This window comes from Crotalus tigris, unplaced genomic scaffold (assembly GCF_016545835.1).
Source record: "Crotalus tigris isolate CLP2741 ecotype Arizona unplaced genomic scaffold, ASM1654583v1 scf7180000017757.759095, whole genome shotgun sequence".
NCBI lineage: Eukaryota > Metazoa > Chordata > Lepidosauria > Squamata > Viperidae > Crotalus > Crotalus tigris.
The window spans coordinates 652,218-676,013 of NW_024096617.1; the positions used below are offsets into that span (position 1 = coordinate 652,218).

Sequence of the window (23,796 nt, forward strand, 5' to 3'; positions counted from 1 at the left end):
TATTAGTTAATGGCTTGACGTTATCCTTCTGGTATTCTCACTAACAGAAGTCCATCAAGATTGTCTGTTTTTTTTCTGCCATCCATCTCTAAGCGCAGAGCCCCTTGTGTGGGATTTGACCATTTATAAGATACTTGCCATATGCCAGGTAAATAAATAATACATAAAACTGTTGACCTCCTGCCTTAAAACCAACTTATTCCTCTACCATAATGCACCATTGTCTCATTGTCCCAGCTAATTCAGTAGATTCCTAGGTTTATGTCTTGCATCTAGTTTACTTGTAGTAAGTAGCAAACAGATGGACTAATAATTAGCAGGTTCCATTCCTTTCAGATTTGGTCTGTGATTATATATCCCTAATATTCTAAGTTTTGCACTACCTGATCTGTGTGAGTAGAAAGTTGCCTTTACCAAGTCCCACTAGGCTGCATGTAAATAGCTTAGGGAAAATCAAGTCATCATTTTGCAGCTACCCAATTAAGAGGCCAGTCTGATGGGTAATCTCTGTTGACATCAAAAGCTAACTACTGAAATGACCTGCTTTGAGTCACTGCCTAGAAGTATTTTGGGAAATCTACAGGAGGAATAGGTCTTCCTGTGTCTTCAGAGCAGAAAAGAAAAGGGAGGAGAAAGGGGATGGAAAATCCTACCCATACCATTTACATCGGAACACAGACTATGGGTCAAAAAGTCTATTTCTATATATCTTTAGAAAGCTTATGCTGTTAATCACCATATAATTTCCCTCCTGATTGTTCTTATTTATCAGATCAAAGGCTTTTTCTGCTTGCCTCTTGGCTGAGTTCACTGAGGAGTGTTTACATTTATTTGCTATTTTGTAATACCATTGGGTGTATACTCCACTTTGAAATGGTACTAGTGAAATTCAGTGAAATGGTCAAATGTGAGGACACAGTTTTGTCCAGTTTTTGGTTGGTTACAAAGTTGGGACTAGGAGTGGTTTGATTTGAGGTACATCCTGGCCCCCTTGTCACTTTCCTCTGAAATTAACTGAAATTATACTATATTTTCTATATTATATACTATACTTTCATTAGGTTACACAGATTTCACTCAGATGCATATCCAAGTTAAAAATCTATTATTTGTCAAATTTTAAGCTTCAGACGAGGAAAATAAGTCCCTTTCTTAGGCATGGGAGGAAAAGATAAAAACAATTAAGTATCACAGCTTTTAATATTTTTCTGAAAGGGGGGGAGCCTGAGGCATTTGTAATTATTAAGAAGGAAAGAATAAATATCTCAAATGGGCAAATGAAGCTTCATCTCTGTTTATACTTGGGAAATGGAAAGCAAATCCATATTTGCCTTTTGTCTGATAATGTTTTTTCTACCTGCATTCTTTCTCTTCTATGCACATCAGGACATAAGTGCCTTTTAGCCAGCAATTGCAGTTGAATAACAAGTGCTGTTTTAATAATTTCAGTAATTAGAACAGAGGTGGAAACTGGAGACAATTAATGTTACAAGCTTACTGCTCTTATAGATCTGTGTACATATGCTTGTGTTTGAAGTTATCATCTCCAAAATTAGAGACAGTGAAAATGTTTATATTCTATTTAATTTAGGAACCTGTTGTATTACTGCATAGATTTCATCTGTGATGAAAATACACATTTCAAATATTACTGTTATAAAAAGAAAAGCCATGTATATAAAAAAGGTAGATCCTATCTTAACAGCAGGTTTGTTGTTTTCACAGGAAAAGTCAGGTGGGAAGATGCGTCCAAGTCAAACCCAGACCAAAGAAGTGGTACAAGAATACATAGCTGGTGCCGAAAGTGTCATTGAAGATTCAGCAACTAGAGATTTTGTTGTTATGAGAGCTCGGATGATGGCAGCAAAGTCAGTTGATTATTGAAAACCTTTTTATGTTAAACAAGAGAAAACCTATAGTCAAGATATGTGATTCAAATTAGATTGCCCTAAACTTTGTAACTCAACTAACAGAAATATATTGTTCCAGATTACTCGGAGCACTCTGCTGCTGTATTTGTGATCCAAGCGTGAATGCTGCTTCCCAAGAAATCAAGCCAGCTGAATCACTTGCCCAGCTCTTGCTTTTCCACCTAAATTCCAAGTCAGCTTTGCAGAGGTTTAGTGTTGCATTAGTAATCTGTGAGTGGGCAGCCTTGCAGAAGGTAGGAATAATACCGCTGTTAAAACATATATTCTACAACTTAAACCATTTCTGCCTCTCTTTAATAAAGCTTATCATTTTCAGATAGAATGCCTTTTTCTATAAGTAGATAACAATCCATGTGTAAGATAATTTTCAGGTTGACTGGAATTGATAGAACTGTAATTCATAACCTTAGTTACAAAGGCTGAAAGTACCCAAACAGTCTTCTAAGAATACGCACAGCAGCGTTTAAATGTTTGTGTGTGAATAATAAACTTTTCTATCATGCTGCAATGTGCTTTCCAAAATTGCTTGAGATTGAAAGCCAGCAGGTGGCTATTTGAAACATTGCTGCTTTTTGGGGTACATATCTGGTTAAGTCCATTTTTTATTTAGATGTACATTAATGTTAAGTATTAAGTTCCTTAATATGTATCCAATACAGTTCTTTGTACTTTTATTTTAAATCATGAAACTGAATAAATACCAGTTCAATCATTTAGAGAGTTTTCAGTACTTGTACTAAGTTAATCCTCTGTATGCCTTTAAGATCATTTTCATTTAAAATGTAAAATTTTGGTTGTTTGCAGGAAAATAAAGTAGTGGCTGATGCTGTCCTGTCACGCTTACTTGGTGTTCTTTCTGAGCATCTTTATTATGATGAAATTGCTATTCCCTTCACCCGAATGCAGAATGAATGTAAACAACTTATCTCTTCATTCACCGATGCAAACATTGATATTTCCAGTAAAGTAAACTGCAGTGTATTTACAATAGATCAAGCTAATGAATTGGTGAGTAAATTAATAAAAATATTTGCCTTCACACTTCAATTGAAACTACTATGGTGGCAAAGTGTTCCCTAGTCTGTGCAATTACCTTTTAAAATAAGCCTGTAGGTCCTCCAAAATAGGTAGGATTTTTTTGCATACAGGTAGGCCTCAGCTTACAATCACAGTTCAGACCAGAATTTGTGTCACTAAGTGCTGCAGTTATAAAGCAAGACAATATGTGGCCACATTACTTTGCAATCCTGACAATTGGCAGTCATTAAGTAAATTTTATTGATCATTAGTTAAGGACTCACCCCAATCCAAGTCATTCCAGTCTTGGTTCCTCACAGACCTGAGCCTCAGTAAGGTGAGGGACTGACTCCAACTCCCCCACCTGCCTATCTCCCCCCCCCCCACTCTACCTTGTGGTGCAGCAAGCAGCTCCAAAACTGCATGGCTCTGGAGCTGCTTGCCACATCCCGGAAGCCACAGCCACTTTTGCCCAGTTCCTGTCACTCACTCAGTTGTAATATTAATAATTGTAGATTAAAAAAAAACAGTCCTTGTAATGACATACTGAAATCAGTAATAATAATAATAATCATCATCATCATCATCTCAAAAAGCATTGGTTGACATCCTCTTCAGTGTTTCTTATATTTATCCCCCCAGATTTTTTTTTTCTTACAGTGTTTATTTCATTTTATTCCTTTTGGATATGGCCCAGCTCTAACTGATTCTGAGTATCCCACAACAATGAAATAGCATTAAAAAGCAAAATACAAAAAACTAACCAAAATGCATACAATAACTACAAAATGATCACAAGATGACAATCCAGCCACAAAATAAAACTAAAGCATCACAACCAGGGGAGTCCCAGCCATCCTACCCCAAGACCTAGGTGAATAGCCAAGTCTTAGGGCTTTCCATTATCAAATTAGAATATAATCAGCTTTGCAAACATAATACCTCGGATCCTCTACAAATGCATAAGTGTTCTACAAGTATCTTATTATTGTACCTGCTTTCTGTGGATATAGGTTGAGCTGAGCTTGGAGGAAATACGCTTCTTCTGCCCAGTTATCAATATTAATAGCAATAGCAATAATGTTTAGACTTACATACTGCTTCATAGTGCTTTAAAGCTCTACAGAATCAGAATATTGCCCCCAGCAATCTTGGTCCTTATTTTACCAACCTTGGAAGGATGGAAGGTTGAGTCAACCTTGAGCCAGCGAGGATCGAACCCTTGGTAGCAGAATTAGTCTGCAATGCTGCATTCTAACCACTGTGCCACCATGACTCCTATTGGCCTCTTCATGTAAATCAGGGGTTCTCAACCTTGGCAGCTTTAAGACTTAACAAAGACTTGTGGACTTCAACTCCCAGAATTCCTCAGCCAGCAAAGTCAAGGTTGAGAACCCCTGATGTAAATGATAATAAAGTAGTTTGAGATAGAACTATCACTGGAAAAAGGTTGCTGGAAAATAATGTTTCCTTAAGACTTCTAAAGGTGAAAAGATGTCAGCGCTTAATAGTTCCTGTTTGTTGAAGAAGTAGAATAAGCTAAGCTTTGCTATAGCTGTCTTCATCTCCTTTTACCTTATGATGAAAGACATCTGTTTCTACCTTTGAAATGAGAAAATGAGGAGGAAGCATTGAGATACAAAGTGATCTCTTACAGAGAATGTGATTATTAGCCGTAATCAAAGCCCTGATTTTGATAACAATGATACAGATGAGCAAAATAAGTCTCTTCCAAGATGCAGTCTATTTTTAGTATAGATGATCCTGTTGATAGTTCCAGTCTCTCTAAAGATGAAAAGAGGACAAGTAAGGCAGTTAAAAATTTTAAAATAAGCTACTGCAGCTATTGATGCTTCTATTATAAAATCATTTTACATATGGTTGTTTTCCAGGTAGAAATATAAGTATGTACCTGAGAAGTTCAAGTTGTGTCTATTCTGCTTTAATATATGATTGTGCAGCATGTATTCCATTCCTGAGTGAGGAATTAAAGAGAAAGGTTCTTAATTACAAATAGTGTAGGGATGCTAACCTTCTGCTGTATAAATTTTCCATTCATGTTTTATGTTTATGAATAATAGTATAAGGGATGCCCAAAGAGTGATTCCCATTGTGTTGGTGGGATGCAGAAATAATCTAGTTCATGAAGTGTATCTTCTTAGATCTTACTCTAAATATTAAATATAATAATAGCATACCTGTAAAATTATAAATAATCTTCTCTGAATCCAAAAGTTTTTTGTTTCTTTTACAGTAAGGCCCAAGTTCTTTGATAGAAAATTGTATAGGATATAGAACCAAAAAAACCTTGAAACAATCCTAGAAGATGACACAGCTACTGTAAAGAGTTGCAGTCAAGTGCTATGCTCATACATCACCAGTTCCAAAGCTCCTTTCTAAAGCACTGTGCAGCCCAGGGATATCCTTGGAAAAGAAAAATCAGAAAAATCTTGATCAATGTATTGAGCAGTTTATCTCCACTGAAACTGTCAAATCATATCGGTACATAGTGGATCCATTTGGTTTCCAGAAGGTTTTTTGGAAGTTTCATGAGTTTCTGGTCAGCAGCTCAATCAAGGTCTTAGTCAACACCCAGAATGAGGGTGAAAGTGGCAACCTTAGATTGGGTTGTCTTCCCCCAGTATGCCAATTTCTGGGGCTGGTTTTCAAGCAGTTCCAGGAGATAACAAAACATAAGAGGTTTCTGGAGTGGCACTGAAAAAAAAAAAGAGTAAGTTTCTCTGAAGATATGTCTCTCTGGCCAGCTGATTAGAACTAAATAGCTTAAAACAGCTATACTAGTCTCCCTTAATTCTTTGTCGGTAAATTTAAGTTTAACACAGAAATAGTTTGTCGCAGAAGCGACTGCCTGTGAAGGCTCCTAGATTGGGGCTGAATGGCGAAAGCAGTATGCTCCATCCCATAGTTGGGTAGACCAGGTTGCTCTGATAGACCAGTTTCACCAAAAAACACACTGTCTCTGGAGATATGTAAAAACCCATGTTGTTAGAGTATCCATTGTGATAAGTGGCCGTATCATTATCACTACTCTTCACAAGAGCCATTTTTAAGTATTTGGTTAGCTCATTAGAGTCAGAATAACCATTTGAAGCTTGATGTCATTCACATATGAAAGCTATAGCGCTGCATTTCAAAGAAGGTTACTGCAGTACATTTATGCTTACAAAGATATACCAGTTTCCTCAAGTTAATTATCTTTTTTTATCAATTGTGAAGCAATTTTGTCTTCACACTTGAGAGCCATATGATTTCTCTACAACATGCTCAAATTATCTTTGGTCGGTATGCTATATAGAACTATAAATGTGTAGCTTTCCTCTTAGCTCTTCTGAACGCACGAGTTTGTAACCTGTTAGTTTCAAAAATAACAAATGATAATTGATTCCTCTCTCAATGTAGCCATTTGGGATTGAGTCCTTTGGGATTGGGCGGCATATAAATAAAATTAAATAAATAAATAAATAAATTTCTTGCACCTAATTATTTTTGGTAGGACTGGGATACTGATGGTGCAACTGTCCTGATTCTATTTTATGTCTTCCAGACTAAACTAACTTTGGAAGCTGGGAGGATATTAGGGTATTTTAAAATTATCTTTATTACATCCATAAGAAAGAAATTATAACTACCAATAGATGAAACCCAATATCTTCTCATAAGGATTAAAATAATGAAACAAATTATGTACAAATCTTGGTGGAAAGAGCAAATTTCATAATGATAAATGCAACATGGACTCTGGTCATACTTAGCTGTAGGACCTATCTTCAAATAGTAATAGCAACAGCTAGGGGTTTCATTGTCTTCCTAGACATTTCAGTCAATTAATCCTGAAATAACTGTTTTGTAATTCCTGGTTGGGAATGGTCTGAAAATTTGCAGACAAGCAGCATAGTGAGTTAAAATGTCAGATATAGGATATTTTTGTAGCATGAATCACAGATGCATCTTTAGTATTTAAGCAAATGCAAAGATGATCCTGGTAAGAGATAATATTGTAATTTCCCATTATCATTTTAAAGGGCGAGGCTGAATTCTTGCTCATGCAAATGCCCTTCTGCATGAAGAACGTTGTAAGAATATCTAGACATTTGCCATAGCTGGCAAATATTATTCATTTTATAAGATACTCATCGTACCTTTCCCAACATGTGAACTGTTGAGATTTCAAAATCTTTGGGTTAGGTAAGATGTTACATACAGAAGGCTGTAAAATGAACCAAGAAAAATATGTGTTGATGTTAATGTAATAAAATTCTTTTAAATTCCAAAATGGATTGTGAGGACTGAGATTACAAACACCAAGGTTAAGCTAAACTTTTTTATTGTATTGATTTACAATTATTCACTTTATTGGGGACACCCTGTTATACCGGTTCTCCTTTCTCCAAGTCTGGTTTTAGTCTAGTTTGATGTGGAGAAAAGTCCAGGGGGCTTTTTGGGGGGAGGAGGAAAGTCCTCAGTTTTAATACTTGCCCCACCTCTATTTAAATTCTATATGAAATTGCTGAACAAAGTCATCCATCCACATGAGGGTCAGATGTCATCAATACATAAAGAATACCCAGCTATATATCAGAATTCTAGGCTAAAGAGGTGGTTTTTTTTTTTTTTTTAACATCTTGTCCCGAGGCCTGGAGGCTGGTAGAATCTGGATGGAGAGAAATAGACTTTGAGCTCAATCATAGCAAGACTTACAAGTAGCTTTAGATTCAAGGAATTTCTACCTCTGTGGATTTTCCAAATTTAGTTACTTATAGGGTTGCACTTTCCATATGGCACTTGTGTATAATTTAAGAATAATTTGCTATTTGTTTTTCCTTTCCTTTCTAATAGTTTTAACTATTTGTACTTTATAAATTGAACTATAATTATAGCAACCTAGAAGTCACTTGACTACATAAATAAAAATGGTGACTTTTTCTGAATATCTGGATAATTGCATGAATGTGTAATAATCTTCCTACAATTATTTTTAATTTCATAAGTCTTGTTTTGTGTTTTGATATATATTTTTGATTATTTTGAGTTTAGCATTTTGAAAGAGGGATCAAAATCTGCAAAAATAAATACGGGTTTGTACCAGCTTCTAGTATTTAAAACCCTTGAATGTCCTAAAATAGTAATGATTTTTTTTATTTTTTTTATTAAGGTTACTTCTGTTTTTAATGAAGCCACATCATCTCATAATCTAAATCCCAAAGTTTTACAGCAATTAGAAAGCAGGCGACAGCAAGTTCAAATGACAGTCACAGAAACAAACCTTGAATGGCAAACATTGCAGCTGAGAGTACATACATTTACTGCTTGTGCTGTTGTAAATTTGGAGCAGCTTCCAGAAAAAATAAATCCTGTTATAAAACCTTTGATGGAGGCTGTGAAGAAAGAAGAAAATACACTAGTACAAAATTATTCAGCTTTATGCATAGCAAAATTGCTTCAGCAATGTATCGCAAGGTCTCCCTGTCCCAATTCAAAAATCATCAAAAATCTTTGCACCTCGCTTTGTGTGGATCCACATCTTACTCCTTTAGCATCCTGTCCAGCACAGCAACAGAGCAGCCATGAAAACTCAAAAGGTATGTTGACCAACTGTTAATCTTCCGTTTACTGCATACAACCATCTTCGTAATCTTATAAAGAAGTATTTCAGGCAGTTGGCTATGGCATGGATCCAGGTTACTTGATCCCTCAAGGAAGGCCCGTTCTACTCCTCCTGGCAGAGGAGGCCTGCTGCAGATCCCATCAGTCAAGGAATTAGGTCTGATGGGATCCAGGAGAAGAGCCTTCTCTGCCACAACACTGGCCTCTGGAACATCCGGCCTCCTGGGGTGGGCCTGCCCCCACCCTCCTATCCTTCCATAAGAGCCTGAAGCCCTGTTCTGCCAATTGGCCTATGGACCCAGTGGGGGAGTTATTGGACTAATAGCTGACCCCAACTTCCCCCTGCGCATCCTGTCCTCCACACATTTTAATTCATATTGCTGTATTTTCATTTATTTTTATTGTTTTATTGATTTACTATTGTTATATTTACATTTTTTATATATTTTTACCTTCTTCTCCCACAGTAGGCCCATGGCAAGATGGGTGGCAAATTAATAATAAATAAATAAATTTCCCAACCTTGGACACTTGAAGATATGTGAACCAACTCCCAAAATTGCTGGCTGGGGAATTCTGGTCCCCACTTCTTCAAGTGGCCAAAGTTGGAAAACATTGCTATAGAGCTTGAAACACGTTCAGATGACGTCAGCTTAAATACATTGTAGCATTTAATGCTTTCTAAAGCACTTTTAGTAATTTATGATTTTAAAACATGATGAATTCTCACAATTTTGTTCCAACTGCTATGAAGAAGAACCTCACCTTATAAGTGCTTACGGAGATTTTTTGTATGCTTAGGCTTCAGTTCACCGTATCTTGCTAAGCTGGGGTTTGTGGCATAAGTTGAAATTAATTTGCTATCTGAGCCAAAACCTGAAAGATCGCATTGTTGCTTTGCACAATCTGTGAATCTAAGATAAGATTAAAATATCACAGACATTCTACACATTTGGTTAAGTTATGTCTCCTTTCAACATATTGTTTGTAGATGATGATTATACTATTTCATATAATATATTTTTTCAGCAATTAGAAGTGTCATTTTAAAATATGTTTCATGTTTCTCAAACATTCACTGACTTTTTTTGGAATACTATTGATTTTGGTTTTGTGAATCACCACTGATTATAGGATTTGAATTTGAAGCTGCTTTCTTTTACTTATACTGTCAGAAGAATAATCATTATTTTCTAGATCCATCATCCTGTGAAATGAAAATCTTTAAAATGTTGAGGCACTAGAGGCCTTTTTCTAATCACTACAACTTAGTTATTAACTCCTCTCCATGATAAAAATAGTGGGAGGAATAAACTAGCCAAGGAAAGAAAAAATAATACATTACTGTACTTATTTATACCTCCCACATTTTACCCAGAGATATTCCCTAGTTTATTTAATTATCACCATATCCCTGCATAAAAGATTAGATTGAGCTAGAATAAGTCATCCAGTGAGTTTCATTAATAAGTAAAAATTTGCATTTGAGTCTCTCTACTTTTATTGCAGCATTCTTAATTACAGTTCTATACTAATTTGCCAAGTTTCTTAAGTGTTTCTTAATTCTATATCTGTGTCGGAATAATTCAGTCCTATTTATTTATTTATTTTTCAAATTTATATATCTGCCCATTTCACAAAATAAGTGAAAGTGTTATCTTGCCAGCATGCTGCTCTGAATTTCAAACCAAATATTTTAGTGATCATAATCCCTTTATATTTCAAGTTCAGTTTTTTAAAGAATTAATATTAGAGATTGATTTTTCTCTCTAATTTCCTTTTCCATTACAATTTGTGACAAAAGAACATGTTTATGATCATCCCTGCTGCTTCTATCAGTGTTTTTAATTGCCACCTTTTTTGTAGGTTCTAATTCTGACAGAGATGGGATGCATCATACAGTTACCAAGCACAGAGGTATAATTACACTCTATAGGCACCAAAAAGCTGCATTTGCCATCACAAGCCGACGGGGTCCAACACCAAAGGCCACCAAAGCCCAAATTGGAGATTTGCCTGCAAGCACTAGTGGAAATGTAACAACAGAGCTTGATGAAGTGGGTACAAAGTTTATTTTTCAATTTTGCAAACATTACACAGTGCTCCAGTATAAATAGATAGGTAACTTGAATTGTCTTAGAAAAATGCACCAAGCTCCTCTGGTGGTGAGGGGGGAAAACGGTGTACATTGGGGAGCAGGGCAGAGGTTGAATACAAGAGATTTCATTATATGCTGAATATATATTAGGGAGGCTGGTTTCAAAGATGATGAGTGTAGATTTACAATTAGAGGAAGCAACATTAGCAACCTGCACTGTGCTGGTAACACTAGTTGGACTAGCTGAAAATACCAATAATTTTCATTGATTTTTCATTAGCTAGTAATGAAAGCGAAGGAAAAATGGAGCTATCTTAAAAAACCCAAAACATAAGCTAATGACAACAGGTATAGCGATCAGCTTTAGAACTGACAATGAAGATACTCAAGTGGATAGCTTTTTCATTTAGGATCAGCTATTAGGAATAAAGGAGCTAGCAGTCAAGAAATACACCATAAACTAGACTTGGTAGAAATATGATTAGGATTAGCAATGAAAGCCTTGGAAAAGGTTTTCAGATTCTGTGACGTATCCATAAATCAGAACTGTGGAGGCAGTGGTTATCCCTGTGGCTTTCTATGGAGGTAAAAGACTGAACAGGCAAAGTAAGAAAGAGTGTTAATGCTTTTGAATTATGGTGTCAGAGAAGTCTCCTAAAAATCCCAAGGATAACCAAGAAGAAAAAAAATGGATCACAAAACAAATCAGTCCAGGGTTCTCACCAGGCTCAAATTAGCATATCTTAGATACATTATGTGAAGACTTAGCACCCTTGAAGTGTCATAGTTTTGGGAAAGGTGGGAGGAAAGAGAAGAGGATAACGATTAGCAGGGACTTGATTATAACATTGATGGGTCCCGAAGGATGGGGGGGGGTTATCCTGGAGGAAGTCTATTTAGTTGCTAAAAATCAACATCAGCTAAACTGCAGCTAATCAAAAAGGGGTTAAGTAGAGAAAAATGTTGCAGCTTTTTAAAAATAGACTGTCCTAGTTTCTTTCCTTGGCCATAACACTCTTCCCTCCCACTCCCTCTTTTTTTTTAATGGAAATGAGTGAAGCTTTTGTGCATGCCTAGACTGACCTCCTTCTGCCAGTCCTTTCACTGTTTCTTTGCTCCTGAGAAAATGAGACATGTTTGTTTCTTAGACATGTAGGATCAATTTTAAAAGAGATTGAGAAAGGCAAGAATCGAAGGAAAGAACAAGGTTGCTAGCAAATACTTTTCTGATTCTTTTTTAATCCTGCTACCCAGTTCACAAAGAAACATCTGTGGGTGTGATGCTCAGCTTGACGGCTTGAAATCTTGGAAATTAAATGTATTTTTTAAAAAAGAGCATTGTGATTTGAAGCAATTATCATGTTAGTTATTTTACTGAACCCTTTTCTCATCATTGTTGAACATACATTATAAAACAGCCCTAAATTTCACTGAATTTCACATTGAGTTTGAAACATTTTAGTTATTTTTAAATTACTCATATGCATGAATTAAAACAAAATTTTAGCCATCAACCCGATATTGATTATACCATATTAATCTTCTTTTAAGATACGTTATGCATTATAGGTCTGTTTTAAAGTTGGGAGTTGATCACTGACTGTTAGTGCTCTTCCATGTTGGTCCTTTATTTGGATCAGCAGTATATTGTAGTATAGTTTCCACTTTAATTTTTCTTTATCTATTTGATATATGGAAACTGGAAAAGCACCTTATTTTTTTTCCTGGAGTAACTGCATTAAATACCAACATGCTACTTTATTTGCCTTTATTTGCTTTTAAATTATCTTCTTATTAAATTCTAGGCTCAGAAGCCCTACATTGTACAGCGCAGAGGAGCTGAATTTGCTTTATCCACTATAGCAAAGCATTTTGGTGATGAAATGGCGGTAGGCTTGCCACATCTTTGGGATACTATGGTCGGGTCCTTAAAGAACAGTATCGATATAAATAACTTTGGTAGGTATATTTCTTAAGGCTTGGCTAATTTAAAATTTCAATTAAAAAAAATCTAATACTATTTCCTGTAATAGATCGAAAGTTACTCTTGGAAAAAGGAGATGGACCAGCTCAGGAACTGGTGAATTCTTTGCAAGTTTTTGAAATAACTGCAGCTTCTATGGATATTCGGCTTCACTCTCTGGTACTGAATTTTGTTTAGAAATAGTTAGCATTCTCACTGAGGTTTAGTAGTATTTGTTTTTGCTTTTCTTAAATTTGGAATAATGATTACAACTGCCACCTGCCATTAAAAATATTATTGTTATGGTTTTTATATTTCAATCGACCCTACCTTTTTTGAAAAAAAATTGGTCTAAGAGTTGTGGTTTTATCTTAAAAGGCAATAACTCTTGAAGCTGTTTTAAGCTGTTTCTGGTCTAATAATGATTTGACTATGTCTTTAAAAATAAGGCTCTAGGTAACTGTGTTGTGCACCTTCGTATGCCTGTGTCTGTTTCTGATTGTTCAAATACACCTTGACATTCCCTTGTCCCTTGTTCCATTGCAAGTAGATAAATCATGTATTCAGTATCGTGAATAACTCACACTAACATTGAATTAAAAGGGCTGTCTTTTGATAGAGTAAAAGAGTATCTTCAGCAGCCTTTACTGTACCTGTGACTGACTCGTGGTTTCTTTTTTCAGTTAGTACAGCACTTGCCTTACCTTTGTATGTGCCTTCAACACCCCAGCACTGCAGTGAGGCACATGGCTGCTCGTTGTGTGGGTGTAATGAGCAAAATAGCTACCGTGGAAACCATTCATATTTTTCTAGAAAAGGTTCTTCCTTGGCTGGGAGCGATAGATGATAGTACCAAGCAAGAAGGTGCAATTGAAGCTCTCAGCGGTATCCTTGCTAAATTCCTTTGTAGTCTGTCTGTGTGGGGATGTCCTCTGAAGGCTAGATTTGTCTAAATAAAACATAATCCTGAAATTGACTGTTTGAAAGTAATAACATCCAAGGTAAATAAAAGAAAGGAATGTTCTCTTTTATCTTGATTAAGTAGATAAACTGCAGAGCTCAGCAGGGAGATGCTTCTCCTTGGTCAACTGGAACCAGAGGGGCAAAAGCTTGGGGGGGGGGTTGTTAGAATTGTTTCTGGTGTAAAAGGATCTCTATTGCTAATTAGAAAGAAATCTTTAACAATGAATATACAGCTATAATGGAGCAATTAGATGTTGGAATTATTCCCTACATAGTTCTGCTTGTGGTTCCTGTTCTGGGCAGAATGAGTGATCAGACAGACAGTGTCCGTTTCATGGCTACTCAGTGCTTTGCAACTCTGATTAGATTGATGCCACTTGAGGTAAGTCAGACCTTTCCCTGTTGTGTCTCAAGACATGCCGCCTTTGTTTGCTTGTTTGTTCCCTGAATTGGGGCTTAAGCTAAAAGTAGTCCTTGACTTACAACCACAATTGGGACCAGAATTTCTACTATTAAGCAAGGCATTAAGTGAGTTGCACCCAATTTTACAACCCTTTTTTGCCACGGTTAAGCAAATTGCTGCAGCTGTTAAGTGACTCACATGTTTGCTAAGCAAATCTGGCTTTTCCCATTGACTTTGCTTGTCGGAAGCCAACTGGGAAGGTTGCAAATGGCAATCACATGAATCCAGGACTGCAGCTGTTTTGATCACATAACCAGGGGGATGGCACCACAGTTGTAACTGCAAGGATTGCAATTAATCACTTTTTTCAGTGCCTTTGTAACTTTGCCTGCTAACTGAATGGCTGTAAATCCAGGACTGTCTGTATAGGCTTCTGACTGCTATAATTCAAGAGTGATTTGCTTCAAATTCTGCTGAGGGTGATATCATGGGACAGAATGACAGTTATGGAAACCAAGCAACCTAAGGAAAAAAATCAGTGCTGCAAACTTATTAAACAGAAGTTTCATAACAGTGAATATATAAAATATAAATTAAATGAGAATGTGCTGTAATAACCATTTTAGTATTTTCAGTGTCATTGCTAGAGCTTTTAGTACATGTAAGTACAATTCCAGCTGAAGTCAGCAGAACTATGCTAATTTTAAAAAACATGTACATTCTGGTATAACTAATTTGTGTTTTCTTTTATGGCTTCTTTTCTGTAATCATGTAGATTTAGTTGGGACCTGCACTTTTCATTGAACAGCATTCATTTTTTTCAGTTTTTTTTAAATCTGTTCATATATAGCAATAGCACTTAGACTTATATATCGCTTCACAGTGCTCAACAGCCCTCTCTAAGCTGTTTACAGAGTCAGCATATTGCCCCCAACAATCTGGGTCCTCATTTTATTGACCTTGGAAGGATGGAAGGCTGAGCTTGGTGAAACTCGAACTGCTGTCAGCCAGCAGTCAGCAGACGTAGCCTGCGGTATTGCATTATAACCACTGCACCACCAGGGCTATATATAGAAGTTCTTTACTGATTTTCAGCAATTAATGTAAATATTATGGAAATTGTTAGAGTGAGGGAAAGTTGTACAGAAGTATCCAACCAGGGAAGAAGGAAAGATGAAGCATGGGCCAAGTCTAGAATCGCTGCACAACTGTAAAAGGGCAAAACAGACCTTCCCTGAATTCCTTAGAGTCTTATCTAATTGTTCCCAAGGGTGAGCTACCAAACTGGAGAGATTCCTGTATTACAGGCAGAACATAATCAAGTAGTTAGCGTGAACTCTGCAATTGTGAGTCTGGTTGTTCACGCCCAACATAGTTGACATAGAATGCATTTTGTAATGAATAGTAATTGATAATTGTATTAATATGAGGACTTTTTAAATGGGTCAAATTGAAATTTTAATATCTAATATATGCAAGACATATGCAAGTGAAAAATATATGCATTTTTGTGAAAGATTGTACCCAGGGATAATATAAAGTTAATGTCAAATAGCTCATTTAGTGTTTACTATCAGAAATTAATAAAGACATTTTTTCAGTAATAGGTAATTAATCTTAATGATGAACGGGAAACTACATTTGAGCCCTTCTTTGGGAAAATTGTCCTTTGCATTCTATCTGATTTACTTGAACTACACATTAATATTTATCCAGTTGAAGAAAATACCTGTAGCTCAGGTTGAATTGGGGAGTCCTTGGTGGTCTCTGAACTTAATTGTTGCTTGCAGATGTACTGGGGTAGGTGATATCATTAGTGCTAAGTGGGAGGCTTGCTTCCTGTAGAATAGCTTGTCCTGATAGCATTGGTGGGAGTATGGTTTTTCTCCTTGGTAATTCCCTGATTAGGGTACTGCTTGATTATTTGTCTGATGTTAATTCCTGATTATCTGGCTGCTGGACAGGATGTGTTCTGGTCTGTTTGTTTGTTTGTTTCCTTCTTACCTTTTTGTTATCTCTTTTAAATGGTATGTAAATATGGTTTATATCTATGTGTTACTGATCGCTAATTGTCTGACTTCAAGCTTTCAAAAATTCAGTAACATTTTGGGATTTGCTTGATCTAGGATGATAATAATAATAATAATAATAATAATAATAATAATAATAATAATAATAATAATAGGGAGGCACTACCTTGACGTGGTTGTGAGGCTTGTGTACTCTGAGGAAGATGAGAGCTATGCCAGAGGTTCAACCATACTGGACAGGTCTCATCAGAGGAGTCAGACAAAGAGTGTCTCTCCCATAAAAAATATGGTGAGACGTAAATTTCAGAATGCCATACCGGCTCGGACGTCGCCCGGGTTAACAAGGTCCGCACTAGATATTGGAGTTCCTGGATATCTGGTGAAAAATGGGTTACAGGACTCAGGACTGTTGGCTGAGCAACCAGGGCCAGCAGCTGCAGAACTACTGGAAGAAAAGGTGTTTACCCGTCGCAGATACACAGTGATGGAAAACAAAGAAATAATGATCTGTTACTACAGATCAAGTCCAACAAGAAGAGGATATCTAAAACGAATGCACCAGTTCTGGAAAGAACAACATCCAGAATCAGAAATAACAGAACAGAGACTAGCAGATCAACGCCGATTTATAACACGAAATAAAGTATTCACAGAAACAGAATTGGACGAACTGCAAAGGTTTACCCAGGGCAAAGAAATCAAAGCCTTACCAGAAGTAATTCAGAATGTAGAGGCAAACCAGGGGGAGTTGGCAGTGAAGGAATCCAGCAGAGATATACAACTGTTCTCATTTGGAAACCAGGCACCTCTACCTCAGGAAGAACAAAACCCTCTAACTAAAGAAATAAAAGAATTGAAACAAAGAATAACTGAGCATCTAGAACAGCACAAAAACAACAGAATAAGGCTACCTGCATTGAAGCTTGTTCCAAAGAAACAGCTAGCACAAGCATTAAAAGATGCAAATATGCAATATCAAGTATAAGCACCAATTCACTGCAAGAAACAAACCAACTAATGTACAGCACAGCTGCAGTTATAACAGAATACCTGGGATGCAAAATCAACAAAGAAGAAAAACAAACAAACAGTGCACCAGAAAAATGGAAGGTTAGACTAGAAAATAAGATCAGCAAGTTAAGATCACATGCAAGCAAGCTAGAACAGATGAAAGAAAAGAAGCTGAAGAACAAGAAGACCAAAGAATACCTAATCAAGAAATACCACTTAGAAACAAGGAAGATCAAGGAAGCACTGGAAATAATAAAGCAACAAATAACAGCTATAGCCAGGAAAATCAGTAGATATGAAGCTCGAATTGCAAACTATAGGCAGAACCTCCAATTTCAATCCAATCAGAAACGTTTCTACCAATCCATCAATGGAGAAACTGCAAGGAATCAGTCAGTACCTGACAAGGAAGAAACAGTGCAGTTCTGGAAGCAGATATGGGATAACCCAAAGAAATACAACAAGGATGCGGCTTGGTTAAAAGAGGTGGATGCAAATAAAACAGAAGTTGAAATGAAAGAACTAGTAATAACAACAAAAATGGTAGAAAAAAGAGCAAAGAAAATCAAAAATTGGTCAGCACCAGGTGAAGATGAACTGCATGGGTTTTGGTTGAAACATCTAACTGTTATACACCCACTCATTGCCAAGCAGTTCAACAATATACTACAAGGAGGAGAAATTGAAAAGTGGCTAACAACTGGGAAAACCTACCTAATAATGAAAAATCCAGCAAAAGGGGCAACACCAGGTAACTACAGGCCAATTACCTGCTTACCAACAACTTTCAAATTACTAACTGGTGTGGTAGCTGATGCAGTGCAACAGCATCTAGTTGAAAACAATCTCTTTCCACCTGAGCAGAAAGGAAACCGCCCCAATAGCAGAGGAACAAAAGATCAACTCCTAATAGACAAAATGATCTTGGAAAACTGCAAGAGAAGGAAGACCAACCTGAATGTGGCATGGATTGACTACAAAAAGGCATTTGACTCTCTGCCACATGATTGGATAATAAAGTGCCTAGAAATAACAGGAGTCAGTAGAAACATCAGAAAATTTGTGCAAAGATCGATGGCACAATGGAAGACACAGTTGCAGATCAATGGTGAGAGGCTGGGAGAGGTTAATATCAAGAGAGGAATATTTCAAGGAGATTCATTATCACCATTACTATTTGTTATTGCACTGTTTCCTCTGTCAACAATACTGAATAACTCAGGACATGGCTATCAAACATCAAAAACATCTGCCAGACTATCCCACCTCCTTTATATGGATGATCTGAAGCTGTATGGAAAAACATCATCTGAAATAGAATCGCTGCTCAACACTGTCCGTATATATAGCCAAGATATTGTAATGGAGTTTGGCTTGGACAAATGTGCCACACTTACTATCAAACAAGGAAAAATAATGAAAACTGAAGGAATCAAGATGCCCCACGAAAATAACATTAAGAGTCTGGATGAGGAAGAGTACTACAAATACTTGGGTATCCTTCAAGCTGACAACATCAAGCACACTGAAGTCAAGAAAAAGATTAGAGGTGAATACATCAAGAGAGTGAAGAAGATCTTAAAGTCCAAACTCAATGGAGGAAATACCATAAAGGCAATCAACACCTGGGCAATCCCAGTCATTAGGTACACAGCTGGAATAGTGGACTGGACTCAAGCAGAACTAAAAGCAATGGATAGGCAGACCAGAAAAATAATGACAATGAATCATGCCCTTCATCCACGCAGTGACATTGATAGACTTTATCTACCAAGGCAAATAGGTGGGCGTGGAATGCTACAAGTACATCAGATGGTTGAAGAAGAAAAAATGGCTTTGGAAGAATATCTGAAGAACAATGATGAAGATGCACTGAAATTAGTATATCAGGAAGGCTTACTAACTACTGGAGAGACCAAACTGGCCTACAAGAAAGACCAAATGAAGAACAGAATAGAGGCATGGGAAGACAAAGCACTACATGGCCAATACATGAAAAAAATAGCTGGGAAAGCAGATAATAATAAAACCTGGCAATGGCTAAGAGCAGGAAAATTGAAGAAAGAGACCGAGGGACTAATTCTGGCTGCACAAGACCAAGCCTTAAGGACAAATGCATACAAAGTCAAAATTGAGAAGACAGCAACAGACAGTAAGTGCCGCCTATGCAAAGAAGCTGAAGAAACAGTGGACCACTTGGTAAGCTGTTGCAAGAAGATTGCACAAACTGATTACAAGCAGCGGCATGACAAAGTAGCAACAATGGTGCATTGGAAGATCTGCAAAAAATATCATTTGCCTGTAAGCAAAAACTGGTGGGATCATAAAATAGAGAAAGTCATAGAAAATGATAAAATTAAACTGCTCTGGGACTTCAGAATTCAAACAGACAAGCACCTGCAACATAACACCCCAGACTTAACAATTGTCGATAAGAAAGACAAAAAAGTCTGGATAGTGGACGTGGCAGTGCCTGGAGACAGCAGAATAGAAGAGAAAGAACTGGAGAAGATAACAAAATACAAAGACCTACAAATAGAAATAGAAAGACTGTGGCAAAAGCAAGCAAGGGTAGTACCAATAGTCATAGGCTCCTTGGGTGCAATCCCAAAACAACTGGAGCACCACTTGAACACCATTGGCATTGACAAATTCGCTATTAGTCAATTGCAAAAGGCAGCCTTATTAGGAACTGCTTCCATCCTGCGACGATATCTGTAATACCATCAAACATCCACATCTGCCTATCCCAGGTCCTGGGTAAGGACTCGATAGGTAGACAAAATGCCAAATCCAGTCTCAACATCTGGCTGACTGTGCGATGATCGATAATAATATCATCATCATTTGCCTGTAAGCCAGTGGTTCCCAACCTTTCTAATGCCGCGACCCCATAATACAGTTCCCCATGTTGTGGTGACCCCCAACCACTTATACATCACCGGGTGCCAGGGGTGTGGCCAAAGAAAAGGGGGGGAAAATAGCGGACAGCTTTGTTTGGCGACCCCCGTGAAATGGTCGTTCGACCCCAAATGGGGTCCCGACCCACAGGTTGAGAACCACTGCTGTAAGCAAAAACTGGTGGGATCATAAAATAGAGAAAGTCATAGAAAATGATAAAATTAAACTGCTCTGGGACTTCAGAATTCAAACAGACAAGCACCTGCAACATAACACCCCAGACTTAACAATTGTCGATAAGAAAGACAAAAAAGTCTGGATAGTGGACGTGGCAGTGCCTGGAGACAGCAGAATAGAAGAGAAAGAACTGGAGAAGATAACAAAATACAAAGACCTACAAATAGAAATAGAAAGACTGTGGCAAAAGCAAGCAAGGGTAGTACCAATAGTATAGGCTCCTTGGGTGCAATCCCAAAACAACTGGAGCACCACTTGAACACCATTGGCATTGACAAATTCGCTATTAGTCAATTGCAAAAGGCGGCCTTACTAGGAACTGCTTCCATCCTGCGACGATATCTGTAATACCATCAAACATCCACATCTGCCTATCCCAGGTCCTGGGTAAGGACTCGATAGGTAGACAAAATGCCAAATCCAGTCTGAACATCTGGCTGACTGTGCGATGATCCGATAATGATGATGATGATGATGATGATGATGTTGGAAGGGACTTTGGAGGTCATCGAGTCCAACCCCCTGCTCAGGCAGGAAACCCTACACCAGTGGTTCTCAACCTTTTTAATGCCGCGACCCCCCCCCCAACCGGTTGTAAGTCGAGGACTACCCAACTGGTCGTAAGTCAAGGACTACCCAACTGGCCGTAAGTCGAGGACTTTCCCTGCCCGGGAGTGCCACGCATGCGTGGTGCCACCCCCCGGCCAGCCGAGGCGTAGCTGGCAAGCAGCAGAGACGGCTCAGGCCGACCACCGGCTGGGCCACCAGCTGGCCCAGCCCAAGGGAGGTAAGGCACCCGGCGGGCCCCACGCGCGCCAGCAACCCTCCCTGCACCCGCCGGCCTCCCACCTCCCACCCCTGGCCCTCTTTTACTTACATTTTTAGTAGTTGCTCAGCAGGGAGGAGTGGAAACTTCCAGACAGCTCGCCTTCGCTGCAGACAACTTGCAGCACCATTTGCAGAATGGGACTTTTGGCGGGCTCAACAGGGCAGAGACAGCCTGGACATTTCCTATTGGCTTTTGAAAGCCAATAGAATTAGACTCTATTCAAGAGAGTCTATTCTGTTGGCTTTCAAAAGCCAGTAGAATAAAAGGGAGTAGCACAGCTAAGGAAAAGGGGGAAAAAATGGCGGACTGCATTGTTTGGCGACCCCTGTGAAATGGTCGTTTGACCCCAAATGGGGTCCCGGCCCACAGGTTGAGAACCGCTGCCCTACACCATTAAGGAGTTCATTTTGACTGCTAGTTGGTGTTCATGGATAAGCTCTGCTACTTTAGTGGCTGTTACAGGCCTCACACTGTTATGTTGTAGATGACTCTGCTTTTTTCTTCTTAAAGGTAAATTCAATAGTAAACTAAATATACACATGATATAAACAAGGCATAGATATTAAAATATTTTTAAAAATTCTCCTTGTCCTACAGTTCTGCATAGCCCAAAGAATATATTTTCTATATAAACCTTTATTTTCATTTAGAGTTATCATTTTTCCAATTCTTCATCATTGCTTGGCCTTTCAGAACACCCCTTCTTTCATTCTAAAGTGCAATCTATTCCAATAGTAAATTACTATACAAATTTGCTTAAATATTTGACTAATGTAAATTGGAGGACTACATGCATTTTACAAACTCTGAAAACAGCATGATTTTAGTTTGCCTTTTTAGCAGAAAATAGATCATAATAGATATACTGAGTGCTTTCGTACCAGAGACAAATTCCTTGTGTGTCTAATCACACTTGGCCAAATAAAGTGTTCAGTTTTGATCTTGTACTTTTATATTTTCTTTCAGGCTGGTATTCCAGATCCACCAAATATGTCTGAACATTTAATTAAAATAAAAGCCAAGGAACGCCATTTCCTGGAACAATTATTGGATGGGAAAAAACTAGAAAATTATAAAATTCCAGTACCAATTAAAGCAGAACTCAGAAAATATCAACAGGTAAGTTTTCACTTGCTAAACAAGTTTTCATTTGTTAAACAGCTCTCACCTAGGATTTTTTTTAGATCCTTTGTTATAAAACTTCTTGAGATAGGTAAGATGAAATGATCCATTTAAAGAAGGATGCTTTAGATTGGTAACTAAGTGGTTCAAGTTTCATTGGTGTTTTTGAAATTTTCTACTGCTCAATTCATTTTGCGGTTGCCACATTTTAAATTGTCAAAATTATGTAACTTAGAAACTGCTTCAGTGGCCTTTATTAAGAGTGAAAGGCATAAGTAAATATAACAGTAAATAAAAGAAGTCCAATATATATTTTGCAGCTCTCACATTATTAGAATGTTTGTCATATCTTACAGGAAGGTGTGAACTGGTTGGCTTTTCTCAACAAATATAAACTTCATGGTATCCTGTGTGATGATATGGGCTTAGGAAAAACCCTGCAGTCCATCTGTATTCTTGCAGGAGATCACTATCTCAGGTAGACTACATAGTTACTGCTACTCAATATTTCTCCAAGAGTTTTTTTCCCCCCAGTACAATAAATAAATGAATGAATATTCTTCTACTGTTCTCCAAAGGACCCAAGAGTATGCAAGAACTAAGATGGCTGATAATATTCCACTCCCATCCTTGGTTGTGTGCCCGCCCACCCTGACAGGTCATTGGGTGGATGAAGTGGGCAAATTTTGTTCCAAAGAATTTTTGAATCCTTTGCACTATACTGGCCCTCCAACTGAAAGGGCAAGGTAAGTGATGTATTTAAAAATGTTATTTTTGGTGGTTTGAACCATTTCTTTTTTTTGGAATTATTTAAATTTTTAAAATCTTTTTGTAGATCGTATGGTTTTATGCTGTGTATAAAAGCCATCTTTTGTCTCCTTCAGGTTACAGCACCATGTAAAAAGACACAACCTAATTGTAGCTTCTTACGATGTTGTGAGAAATGACATTGATTTTTTCAGGTGAGAGGGTTTTTTTAAAAACAAAAATAGATGTTTCATATGCTTTAAAACAACTGGAACTAATTAATGGCATCTTCTTTCATAGAAATATTAAATTCAACTACTGTATTCTTGATGAAGGACATGTCATCAAAAATGGAAAAACGAAGCTATCAAAAGCTATAAAGCAGTTGACTGCCAATTACAGAATAATACTCTCTGGGACACCAATCCAGGTAATCCATGTCTAAATAGGCTCATTGTAATAGAGAAATAGATTTTTTCAGGTTCTAAAAACCACTTATTTAGGTCAGTCAAGGGTTTAGTTCAGTCAAGGAGGAAGATTACAATCACATAGTGTAAGCATCTCTCATCAGAAGATGCTGGATATCCACATATTTGATTGCCAGCTTCTAGGCATGATGTTGATTACTAAGTGGAGCTGTACATTGCATGTCAGCATGAATGAGATATCCCTCCTCAAGAGGTGGTGGAACTGCTTGGGAAGTTTTTCCCAGCTCGGCACGCAGGTATGTGCACCAACAATCACTGGCTATCTCAGTGGGGGGAAAAGTCACTTACCCATACAGGCAACAAGGTGAACCTTTGAAAAATCATTCCGATTTTCCCCAGAGATTGTTTAAATTGTTATGGAGGGATGCCTTACTTCTACTGATGCAGTGCCCCTTCAGATGCTTTGATTGTACAGTTTGAATTTACATGGA

The 23,796-nt window shown here is 37.6% G+C and overlaps 1 protein-coding gene across 2 annotated transcripts in view; it reads left to right on the forward strand.

Moving 5' to 3' along the window:
• Positions 1-23,796, forward strand: part of BTAF1 (B-TFIID TATA-box binding protein associated factor 1) — an 86,837-nt gene that overhangs the window by 50,959 nt on the left and 12,082 nt on the right. For both annotated transcript variants that reach the window (XM_039340948.1, XM_039340947.1), the window contains exons 17-30: positions 1,726-1,868; positions 1,990-2,164; positions 2,736-2,939; positions 8,122-8,548; positions 10,440-10,630; positions 12,477-12,630; positions 12,705-12,814; positions 13,318-13,519; positions 13,831-13,979; positions 21,975-22,127; positions 22,487-22,608; positions 22,709-22,876; positions 23,015-23,092; positions 23,178-23,307. In XM_039340948.1, coding sequence (XP_039196882.1) covers positions 1,726-1,868; positions 1,990-2,164; positions 2,736-2,939; positions 8,122-8,548; positions 10,440-10,630; positions 12,477-12,630; positions 12,705-12,814; positions 13,318-13,519; positions 13,831-13,979; positions 21,975-22,127; positions 22,487-22,608; positions 22,709-22,876; positions 23,015-23,092; positions 23,178-23,307 — 2,406 coding nt within the window. The remainder of the gene's footprint in view (positions 1-1,725; positions 1,869-1,989; positions 2,165-2,735; positions 2,940-8,121; positions 8,549-10,439; positions 10,631-12,476; positions 12,631-12,704; positions 12,815-13,317; positions 13,520-13,830; positions 13,980-21,974; positions 22,128-22,486; positions 22,609-22,708; positions 22,877-23,014; positions 23,093-23,177; positions 23,308-23,796) is intronic.